This window comes from Lipotes vexillifer, unplaced genomic scaffold (genome assembly GCF_000442215.2).
Source record: "Lipotes vexillifer unplaced genomic scaffold, Lipotes_vexillifer_v1.1 scaffold408, whole genome shotgun sequence".
Lineage (NCBI taxonomy): Eukaryota > Metazoa > Chordata > Mammalia > Artiodactyla > Lipotidae > Lipotes > Lipotes vexillifer.
In genome coordinates, this window is record NW_006787469.1 from 1,498,953 (window position 1) to 1,511,523 (window position 12,571).

The window sequence follows — 12,571 nt, forward strand, 5'->3', positions numbered from 1 at the left end:
AAAAAAAAAAAAAAAAAAAAAAAAGCTGCAGCAAGAAAAGAAAAAATTTATTGTGCATAAAATTTTTTAAATTTTGTGCATTAAACAATACTTGACAGTGAAAAATACAACCTACAGAATGGGAGAAAATATTTGTAAATCATGTTATCTGATAAGAGTCTACTAACCAGAATATATAAAGAACTCATAACTCAACAACAAAAAGACAAATAACCCAATTAAAAAATAAGCAAAGCATTTGAACAGACATTCCTCCAACAAGGATTTGAAAACATTCTAAACATCATTAGTCAACAGGAAAATGCAAATCAAAAACACAATAAGACACTTCACATTTACCAGGATAGCTATTATCAAAAAAAGAAAAAATAACAAGTGTTGGCAAGGATGTGGACAAACTGGAACTCTTATATATTGCTGGTGGGAATGTAAAATGGTACAGCTGTTATGGAAAACAGTTTGGTGGTTTCTTAAAAAGTTAAACATAAAATTACCATATGACTCAGCAATTCCACTCCTATGTATATACCCAAAAGAATTGAAAATAGATGTACATGAATGTTCATAGTAGCACTATTCACAACAGCAAAGATATCAAAACAGATTAATAAATAAAATGTGGTATATACACATAATGGAATATTATTCAGCCATAAAAAGGAATGAAGTACTGATACATGCTACATGAATGAACTTCAAATATATGTTAAGTGAAAGAAGCCAGGCACAAAAGACTACATATTTATGATTTCATTTATATAAAATGCCCAGAAATAGGCAAATCTATAGAGACAGAAAGTAAGTTAGTGGCTTCCTAAGGCTAAGAGCAATAGAGGGAACTGAGTACCAATAAGTACAGGGTCTTTTTCTGCGGTGATGATAATGTTCTGAAATTAATTGTGGTGATGGCTACACAACTTTATGAATATATAAAAAACCACTGAACCACTTTCAACCACTTTCAATGGGTAGATTCTATGGTGTGTAAACTACATCTCAATAAAGTTATTTTTAAAAGTTAATACCTGAGGTGCTGAGAAAACTGGACAGCTACATGTAAAAGAATGAAATTAGAACATTTTCTAACACCATATCCAAAAATAAACTCAAAATGGATTAAAGACCTAAATGTAAGACCAGAAACCATAAAACTCTTAGAGGAAAACACAGGCAGAACACTCTTTGACATAAATCGCAGCAATATTTTTTTGGATGTCTCCTAAAGCAAAGGAAATAAAAGTAAAAATAAACAAATGGGACCTAATTAAACTTAAAAGCTTTTGCATAGCAAAGGAAACCATCAACAAAACAAAAAGACAACCTACTGAATGGGAGAAAATATTTGCAAATGATATATGACCAATACACAGTTAATATCAAATATATATATATAAACAGCTCATACAACCCAACATCAAAAAAACAAACAACCTGATTAAAAAATGGGCAGAAGACCTGAAGAGACATTTTTCCAAAGAGGAAATGCAGATGGCCCACAGGTACATGAAAAGATCTCAACATTGCTAATCATCAGGGAAATGCAAGTCAAAACCCCAATGAGATATTACCTCACACCTGTCAGAATGGCCATCATCAAAAAGAACACAAATAACAAATGTTGGTGAGGATGTGGAGAAAATTAACTGGCGCAGCCACTGTGGAAAAGAGTACAGAGGTTTCTCTAAAAATAGACACTTCCCTGGTGGTCCAGTGGTAAAGAATCCGCCATACAATGCAGGGGACGCAGGTTCGATTCCTGGTCAGGGAACTAAGATCCTATATGCTGCGGGGCAACTAAGCCTGCATGCCACAACTACTGAGCCCGCACGCCTCAACTAGACCCCGTGTGCCGCAAACTACAGAGCCCACGCGCCCTGGAGCCTGCACGCCACAACTAGAGAGGAGTCCGCGCGCCACAATGAAAGATCCAGCGTGCCTCAATGAAGATCCCACGTGCCTCAACTAAGACCCAATGCAGCCAAAAATAAATAAAATAAAATAAATAATAATAATAATTAAAAAAACTAAGAATAGGGACTTCCCTGGTGGTCCAGTGGGTATGACTCTGAGCTCCCAATGCAGGGGGCCTGGATTCAATTCCTGGTCAGGGAACTAGATCCCACATGCTTGCCGCAACTAAGAGTTCGCATGCCACAACTAAACCCCGTGTGCCGCAACTAAGGCCCAGTGCAGCCTAAATAAATAAATAATAAATAAATATTTGCAAATGAAGCAACTGACAAAGGATTAATCTCCAAAATTTACAACCAGCTCATGCAGCTCAATATCAAAAAAACAAACAACCCAATCCAAAAATGGGCAGAAGGCCTAAATAGACATTTCTCCAAAGAAGATATACAGATTGCCTACAGACACATGAAAGGATGCTCAACATCATTAATCATTAGAGAAATGCAAATCAAAACTACAATGAGATATCATCTCATACCAGTCAGAATGGCCATGATCAAGAAACCTACAAACAATAAATGCTGGAGAGGGTGTGGAGAAAAGGGAACCCTCTTGCACTGTTGGTGGAAATGTAAATTGATACAGCCACTATGGAGAACAACATGGAGGTTCCTTAAAAAACTAAAAATAGAACTACCATATGACCCAGCAATCCCACTACTGGGCATATACCCGGAGAAAACCATAATTCAAAAAGAGTCATGTACCAAAATGTTCATTGCAGCTCTATTTACAATAGCCAGGACATGGAAGCAACCTAAGTGTCCATCGACAGGTGAATGGATAAAGAAGATGTGGCACACATACACAATAGAATATTACACAGCCATAAAAAGGAAGGAAACTGGGTTATTTGTAGTGAGGTGGATGGACCTAGAGACTGTCATACAGAGTGAAGTAAGTCAGAAAGAGAAAAACAAATACCTTATGCTAATACATATATATGGAATCTAAAAAAAAAAAAGTGGTCATGAAGAACCTAGGGGCAAGACGGGAATAAAGATGCAGACCTACTGGAGAATGGACTTGAGGATACGGGGAGGGGGAAGGGTAAGTTGGGACGAAGTAAGAAAGTGGCATGGACATATATACACTACTAAACGTAAAACAGATAGCTAGTGGGAAGCAGCTGCATAGCACAGGGAGATCAGCTCAGTGCTTTGTGACCACCTAGAGGGGTGGGATAGGGAGACGCAAGAGGGAAGAGATATGGGGACATATGTATGACTGACAATTTGTTATAAAGCAGAAACTAACACACCATTGTAAAGCAATTATACTCCAATAAAGATGTTAAAAAAAAAGAAACCAAAAGATAATAATAATAATAAATAAATATTTTTAAAAATATTAAAAAAAAAGAAAAACCTAAAAATAGAACTACCACATGACCCAGCAATTCCACTCCTGGGTATATACCTGAAAAACAAAAATGCTAATTCCAAAAGATACATACACCGCCATGTTCATAGCAGTATTATTTACAATTGCCAAAATATGGAATGAATGGATAGAGAAGATGTGGTGTATATACATACAAGAGAATACTACTCAGTCATAAAAAAGAATGAAACTTTGCCATTTACAACAACATGGATGAACTCAGAGGAGATTATGCTAAGTGAAATAAGTCAGACACAGAAAGACAAACACTGTATGCTATCACTTATATGTGAAATCTAAAAAATACAACAAACTAGTGAATATAATAAAAAAGAAACAGATTCATAGATATAGAGAACAAACGAGTGCTTACCAGTGGGGAGAGGGAAGCAGGGAGGGGCAATATAGGGGTAGGGGATTAGGAGGTACAAACTATTATGTATAAAATAAGCTATAAGATATATTGTACGACACAGGGAATATAGCCAATATTTTATAATAACTATAAGTGGAGTATAACCTTTAAAAACTGTGAATCACTAAATTATGCATCTGTAACTTATATAATATTGTACATCAACTATACTTCAATTTTCAAAAAGTTAACAGCTTATATTTACATTATGTTCTTATACGTATTATCTCACTGAAGACTTACAACAATCCCCAACGAGGAAGCTGAGGAAGGAGGAGGGTAAGTGACTAATTCAGATAACCTAGTCAGTGAGTTTGACTTGAGCCTAGATTTTATTTCTTCTTCTTCTTTTTTTAAAAAAAATTTATTTATTTGGCTGCATTGGGTCTTAGTTACAGCACACGGGATCTTCGCTGTGGCATGTGGGATGTTTCCTTGTGGCGCACGGGCTCCAGAGCACACGGGTTCAGTAGCTGTGGCAGCGGGCTCTCTAGCTGCAGCGTGCAGGCTCTAGAGCACGCAGACTTAGTTGCCTTGTGGCACGTGGGATCTTAGTTCCCTGACCAGGGATAGAATTCGCATCCCCTGCATTGGAAGGCAGATCCTTAACCGCTGGACCACCAGGGAAGTCCTGAGCCTAGACTTTCTGATGGAAAATATCAGTGCTCTTTGCACAACCAAGCTACCTTTATGCTGCCTGCACTTACCTTTAAAAAAAAAAAATTTTTTTTTTAATAAAAAAAGAGGAAGCTCTAAAATAGGTGAAGAATCTAACAAGCAAAACTGATACCTCACTCCTGGTGTTGCTGGCTATGAAACAGGATGCTAATGGTGTTTACATTAAAAACATGGAGAAAGTTTCTGAGTTACCATATTGTACTGCCTTGCAGCTAAACAAATCAGTGACAAAAACCTCCATTTTCTGTGAATGGCTCTGAACTTCTGTCTTAATTATCATCATTGTAAACATTCATCCAATCACTAAAAAAGTCACAGAATCCGTCAGTCAACTGCTTCATTCATATAAGGTGAAAAATAAAAAACCCAAGTTTGAGATCAGCCACCCACTACTCTTGAGCTACTTTGTGATTTTATCATAGGGCCCTATTGGCCTTATATGAGAACCTCTTGTTATGCTCTCCCCAGTACAGAAATACAAATTTCAGAAGTCATTCTTAACCATGTGGCAACTGTGGTAGTTTCTTAAGTCCTGTTTGTTCCAATACAGGTAACCGTGGAAGCATTCACACTCAAAATAAATGTCTATTACTTGCTGCTGACTGAAAGCCAAACATTCTTGTCTAGAATAACTCACCAGACTTAATATGGTCTCCAGAAGGGACAGACAGGCTCCCAGACGAAATGGGACTAACTGCTGCCAAGGAAAATGCTTCTGTTTATTTCGCAATATTAGGTAGGTAGGGAAGGATCCAAATTGTGAGGACTATTTTATCTCCTGAGACAAAGTCAAGTTTATTTTCACCTTGAAATTCTGTTAGGAGATAAGGAAAAACTTCTGCCATTTAAATATGGCAAAAGTAACCCAAAATACTGAAGCAGCTTTGTATATCAAAAAGCAATTTAACATTTGAGCTTAAAAATAGAAAAAGCATGCTGGGAGGATAGTCAGATTCCTAATTCATAAATAATGAGAAGAAATTTCAAGTCTTGAATCCTGTGAAGACAGGGCTCCAAATGTGAACTTTGGGAAATTACTTTATTATTTTATTTTATCATTAAGACTACCACTTTACCTTTTTTTTAACACCTCCCTCTTCTCTATGCGGTTGAACAGTTCTTGCTCTCTCTCCTTTTCTGTCATCTGTTCCAGACGGGCCCTGTCTTCCTCATCTCCCATGAGGTCTTCTCCATAGCCATCATGGAATTCCTCATCTTCTGAGGAAGAGTCTGAATCTGAACTGGAGGAGGAGCTGTTGCTGTCAGAATCTGACACTTCACCTGCAACAAAGGACCAAACACAAGATTAGGTGATGCTGCAGAAGACAGAGCCACAGGTGGCCCCACAGTGTTGATAATCATTACCCCTTGGCTCTTCTAGGTGAAGTGGAACATGGTCATCTCACCTCCCTTGGGAAAACCCTTGGTCTGCCTTTGGCAAATGCAAACACAGGTTACAGAAACTTAGGCTGGATTAAGAAACCAGCATGATCTTTTTAATTTGACTTTTGTATTTTGAAAAAATTACAGACCTACAGAAAAAAGTTGCAAGAATAATTCAACTCCCGTACATCTGTTACTTAGGTTCACCCATTGTTAACATCGCCAATTCACTTTCTGTCTACATACATAAAACAATTTACACATTTTTATCATTTATTTTGCTGAACTGAGAGTAAGCTGCAGAGATTGTGACCTTTCACTCCTAAATACTTCTTGTAAAAATGACAGTGTCTTATATAACCAAGTATACAATGATCAAACTCAGGAAATTTAACATTTAAGAAATAGCATTATCTGACATATAGTCCATATTCAATTTTCATAATAAGTATACGGAGATGCTTTGAGACTGTGTAAACATCTTGCTCCTCAACAAACTATCATCCAGTGGTTTCAACACTCGTTGATACTACGATGGTTGAAAATGGTGATTGTCTAACTATACTTTCTTCTACATTTATTAATTGGCATTAAAAAAATCAATGTTTTAATAAGTCATTAAATTGATTAGTGAATTCCTAATGATACTGGATCTTGGTAGGACAAAGGGTGATGGAAAAAAACATTATATATTGTAACTGAGTATTTATTAAGTTAAACTAGCAATTTTGTGCTTGACTCAATTTGAGCTAACATTCACAGGCATGTGCTTAAAAAGCAGGTTAGGCCAATTCTGTACAAGCCAGTTTGTATATAAACATTATTACTCAAAACAAATATAAAGTTTACCATTTTTGTCCTGGAACAAGTTCACTTTCAAACTAGTGTTAGCAAAAATTCTCATTTCAAAACAACTGTTTTTACTGAGTTTTGTATCTGGTTCAAGGATTTTCCCCCTATGAATAACCAAGAAAAAGGAAAGAGAAGGCACTAAAGTTAAGGTAAACGGAGACTCTAACGCAGGGAATCCTCATGGGTTTCCTGGATGGGTTTCAAGGGCTTCACTAATGCTTTGGAATGCATGTATTTTTCTTGCTTCATTCAGATTCTAAACAGACCATGACCAATGAAAAGATTAGAGACCCCTGCAATAAAGGCAGAGGCCATGCTGTAATTGTAATGCAGGCACCTTTTCCCTCCATTTCTGACTGCAGCTTCTACTAAATAAGAGTTCACTCTCAAGTCTGCACCACTTGACTCACCTTCCTCAGGGGCTGAGCTCTCAGCTGAACTGTCTTTGTCCGAACTGCCTGAGGAAGCAGTTTTATTGGCCTGTTTCTTCATGGTTCCTTTCTTCTCTATTTTTCTGGCTTTTCCTTTCTTCTTATTTTTATTGCTCCCAAAAGTCCACTACAAGGAAAAAAGAAAAAGTAAAATTGAACCAGGGATTTTATTGAGAAAAGCTGTAAGTTTCAAGAATTAAGAGTCTCTGACATTCATCAAAATGATTCCAAGTCTCTACTGCTTTGGATCTGAAACAAATACACTTTATAGGATGAAAGATATTGATTCTTGAAACCTTTGATAAAACTTCATAACCTCTGGTTTGTAATTTCTTAATGTCAGTAGATAATTGATATAATAAATATAAAATTTAATTAGTATACTTTTTATCAATAGAAAACCAAATATATCAACTTAATGGCAAGTCAACTGAGTTAACTAAAACTCAGTTGGTACAGGAAACAGCTTCTAATGTTTCCTGTGGCAGAGAGGTCAGCAATTGCTAGAGATTGGTATGTCTGGGTTTCAGTACACGGTGCATGGCTGAGTTCTGGAGTGGGTCCCAGGAAAGCAGGGAATAAAGCTTTTTAACAAGAGAAAACTTCAGAAAACACAGGGAGAAAATGATGAAGGCCACTCTTTGGCATGGATGGTAGTATCACTGGTACCAACTCCAAGGAGTCAGAAAGTATAATAGATCATTAAAAAAAATATATATATATATATATATATTTTTTTAAATCTGCATATATTACACTACAACATAATGTTTACAATGGATCTTCAATAGGAGATCCCATACATCTAAATATAAGGAACCTGCAACTTGTATTATCAAACTAACAGGCAAGCAATACACAGTTGATCACTCCAAGGCCAAAAAAATCATCTTCATCAAGCACTTTAAGTCTGAAAGACCATAAAATCATTTTTTAAATTCACAGAGACTATTTAGTTACATTAAACCACACCTCCTTTGATATTTTAACTTGTCAATTTAGGAGAATGATTTTAGGTGAAAAATACTTTACTTAGAAACTTTATTTTATGTACTCTAAAAATAATATTCATAACCAGCAAGGGCCTACTGTATAGCACAGGGAACTATACTCAATAATAACCTATAATGGAAAAGAATCTAAAAAAGAATATATATATAAAATAAATTAAAGTAAAATTCAAGACTTCCCTGGTGGCGCAGTGGTTAAGAATCTGCCTGCCAATGCAGGGTACATGGGTTTCAGCCCTGGTCCGGGAAGATTCCCACAGGCTGCGGAGCAACTAGGCTCATGCACCACAACTACTGAGCCTGTGTTCTAGAGCCCACGAGACGCAACTACTAAGCCCACGTGCCACAACTACTAAGCCCACGTGCCACAACTACTGAAGCCCGCATGCCTAGAGCCCGTGCTCCGCAACAAAGAGAAGCCACCTCTTGCTGCAACTAGAGAAAGCCCGCGCAGCAACGAAGACCCAATGCAGCCATAAATGAATAAATAAATTTATTTTAAAAAATAAAAAATTAAATTAAATTAAAAATTAAAAAAAGTATATATAAAAACACTGAATCACTCTGCTGTACTCCTGAAACTAACACAACATTGTAAATCAACTATATTTCAATGAATATTAAAAAAAACCCAGAAATTGTAAAACAAACTGAGACAATACTAAATAAACAAACCAACCAACCAAGGAGGGGGAGAATAAAAAAATCAAAATAATATTCATCTTTCCATCATCACAGATTGAATTATAAATCTGGTATTAACATAAAAATTCTACATCTAATATTTAACAAAAGCACCAAGTCTTTGCTCCTTCTATAATGTGATCATATTATAATGTGATCATAAATCTACCTCCTACCTCACAATAGTCAAGATCAGAAGTAAATTTACTTTGGAGTTTTTTTGGGGTGTGGGGTGGAGGGATAGTTCTGATGAGGTTTCCACCTTAGAAATGTTCCAGATGAGCTATTTTTAAGAACTACAGTCTGTTAATTTACCTTGATAAAATATTGTGAAAGGGCACTATTTTAATCTTCTGATTTTTAATTTTAATTTACTCTTAGTTATTTTAATTGCAACTTTGTTTTTGTACTCAGGAGCTAGGAAGAAGGGACAAGTGAAAATAAAACAGCTCCATGTTCTAGAATGATATATTAAGTGAATAAATGATATATTAATATACCACTTATGTATTAAGTGATATACATTAACAGCGACTTCTCTTTATAAGTGAATTTACTTCTCAAACTTTTAACAATTCAACACTTAGACCACTATTTAGAAAGAAATCCTAATGCTTCTCTTCTAAAAGCTATTTTTCAACCATTTGAAATCTTAATCATTCAAGGAAGATACTTTTTAGGTCAGTTTGAAAGAATCCAAAAGAGGCCAAAGTGTTCAGTTTCATAGTTAACTGAGCTAAAATATATCAACTTCCTATGCTGAGAATACAGATATTATTAGAGGCAATAATGTATAAAACATCTTTTGCACTGGCTTTGTTTACAGGAAATAGCACAACTATGCACATAGTAGTCAATATTTATTGGCTGGTTATGAAAATGAGCATGACCCATCTCTTCTAAACAGGGTATCTTTTTGTACTTCTTTGTACAGAAATCCCTTCTTTGTACAAAGAAGTCCCTTTGTACTTCTACCCAATGGGAATATGAAAAGGCTGAGCGCATAAAGGGTGAGCTACCAGGGTCACATGTGTGTTAGAGTGGATAGATCTATTTTCACCTACAGATTTGGATTTCTCACCTGCAACAGAGTCACATTCTGAACTTCCAGGGTGGGGGGAAAAGGGGGATTGTGTATGAGAGTAAAAAAAGGCTTAAATGTGAAGTCACACAGGTGAATCCAATTCAGGAGGTGCTAGAAAGCTATCTGGTTTCCTTATCCTTCCACTGTCTATCTGCTGCAATCTGCCATTGCCTAAGCTTAGCAACTGTCATCTATAGCCTATGATGCTCATCCCCTGGAGGGGAGAGATAAAAGATAAGAGTTAAAATAGAAGAAATAAAATGTTTCAATTTAACCAGGGCTTGCCTGGCTGAACCTGAGTGTGGGAAGGGAACCTTGGTCTTTTTCCTTCCACCACAATTTTCAAAAGAAATGACAGAAGTGCCTCATCTCCCATGAGGCTAACTCAATAGAGTCTGTCATGCCAATGGCAAACAACCAAACTCACTATATATGACAGGGTTTTAGGGAAATAAAATAATCACTTAAAATATGGGGACCAGTCACATTACTGCTATTTAATATAGAGAAAGAGACTCAAATGGGTACTGATATTTTCCCAAAAGATTTTTTTCCTGCAGAATAGATCGCATTTGTAATATTTTACATTTACTCCTTTAAACCAGAAACTCCTGAGTGTTTTTTTGGTCTGAGCACATATTTTAAATATTTGCCCAGTACCTCTTCTCTCAAGATCACAGAATCTTATAAACCATAAAGGAGATGGTCAAGACTTGTGGTAGGCAAAACTGACACAGAAATATCTTAACCCAGCCATGAGCCCAGAGATTGCTCACCTATTCCTGCAAAAGCCTTATTCTGTTGACTCCAAGACAGAAGGAAAACTAATTCTTTCATTGCCAGAGTGTGGTAGTAAATGGAGTCTAAAGAGTACAGTACAGGATTAAAGAGATGCTCTCAGGCTTTCCCCAGCCATCAGAGAGTAGAAGAAATGACCTGGCTTTTCTTAATTTGTTTTGGGAACTATGGCTTCACTGAAAGGCAAGCTCTGTTGTGACCTTAAAAGTGCTCTAAAATGCACCACACAGAAGGCAAGAATAAGAAAATGAGTGCCTGCTGATCTGCATCTGAGTACAGAGGCCAGAGCATCCCCCAAGGAGAGCTGCTTAAAAACAATCTGGGAAAGGGAAAGGGTCCACTGTCAGTCAGGACTCTAATACACACTGACATCCTGCTTTTTTCCCAAGCATTCTACATGCATGCAGGCTCACACAAAACACCAGGAAAGTATTACATATAATGCAGTGATGAAAACCTAAAACAGTGACTAGAAGGAAGATGTCTTAACTAATAAATTAAAAGAGATTAGCACTTTGACTCTCACTACTGTAACTGATACTCTAATGGACGGCAATTATCTAATGATACAAGGAGGGTTAGAAAGTACAACCCTGTGCCAGACTGAGAGTGTAGGGGTTGTTATAAGCAGGTCCCTACTCTGGGAAGCAGCTGACCTTCCTGGCATTCAGCTGAAAGACAGGAAGGAACATGGGGTGGGGAGTGGTTGCCTTGGACGTGGGTGCCATTGACATGCTGAGTACTTTTATCCTGGAGGCAGAAAAGCAAAGAAACTTGAACATTTCAGAGAGGTTATCTCTAATGGACAAGGAAGATCATATTCTAGGTCTCAGGACCCAGAGTAGAAACCATTGCAGCCCAGTTACTCCTGAAACGAATTTACAGTGAAATGAAATACTTTGAGGTAAGTAGGGTTCAAGAAGAACAGCTGGGCTAGTGATAAACTATGGGACTAGAGGTTAAAAGAACTGGAATAAAGGCCCAAGCCCTCAACCTGAGACTGTTTCCTTATCTGTAAAGTAGGAATAATAATACCACCTTGACCACCTAGCCGGGTAGTGTGAGACTCAAAGGAGACAGAATAAAAGACGCTAAGAGCACATCAGAAACCATGAAGTTCTATATAAATGGAGGGTACTATTTTATGATGGAAAAAGGAAACCAGAACTTCTGGGAGCCTGTTTTCTTATCTGAAATAAGGGAATCTAAATGATCTCTATGACCCCTTGGAGTTTTAAAGTTGTAGGATTCTATATGAACTGAGTGTTACACTAAATTGAAGTGTTTGTCAAAAGGATTTGGTAGTCATTATTCTAGATCTTAACAGTTACCAACAAAGAGGTGTGCTGAGAGGGCATGGTTCCTGATTTAGGTATTTTTTCCCTGTGAAGATACTGAAGATAGAAGACGGTCAGTAAAGTTGAAGAGTATAGGCAAATGTCAGCCTAAGGAACAATGAGGAATAGCTAAATTTTCTTTTCCCTTAAAAGAAATGAGTTATTTGTAATTAATCAAACAAAGTACAAAGGGCACTACTGTATCTTATAATCAAGCAATCAGTTATATTTAACTGGAAAACACAGAGAATCCCTACACTCAATCCCAAAAACTTATAGTCTGGTTATGGAGATAAAAACAAAAGTGAAACAAATGATACCAAAAAAATGTAAAATATAATCAGTACTCCACTGCACTGTTTGGTAGGAAGTATCAGAATTTGTTGTACACAGTTTAAGCAAGTGGTCCATGAAAATCACTTTATTTTTCTTGTGATGAGATTTTAGGTATCTAGATAAATGAGGTGCTACTGTATGGTAATCTACATAGCCAAGAACCCAGAAGCATGCTAAAAAAAAAAGGGGGGGCTTCCCTGGTGGAGCAA

General features: G+C 36.8%; 1 protein-coding gene across 1 annotated transcript in view; it reads right to left on the reverse strand.

The window, feature by feature from the left end:
• RTF1 (RTF1 homolog, Paf1/RNA polymerase II complex component) overlaps window positions 1-12,571 on the reverse strand; it is a 46,609-nt gene that overhangs the window by 16,507 nt on the left and 17,531 nt on the right. The window contains exons 3-4 of the mRNA XM_007460153.1: window positions 7,093-7,240; window positions 5,524-5,728 (exon numbers count right to left, since the gene is read on the reverse strand). Coding sequence (XP_007460215.1) covers window positions 5,524-5,728; window positions 7,093-7,240 — 353 coding nt within the window. The remainder of the gene's footprint in view (window positions 1-5,523; window positions 5,729-7,092; window positions 7,241-12,571) is intronic.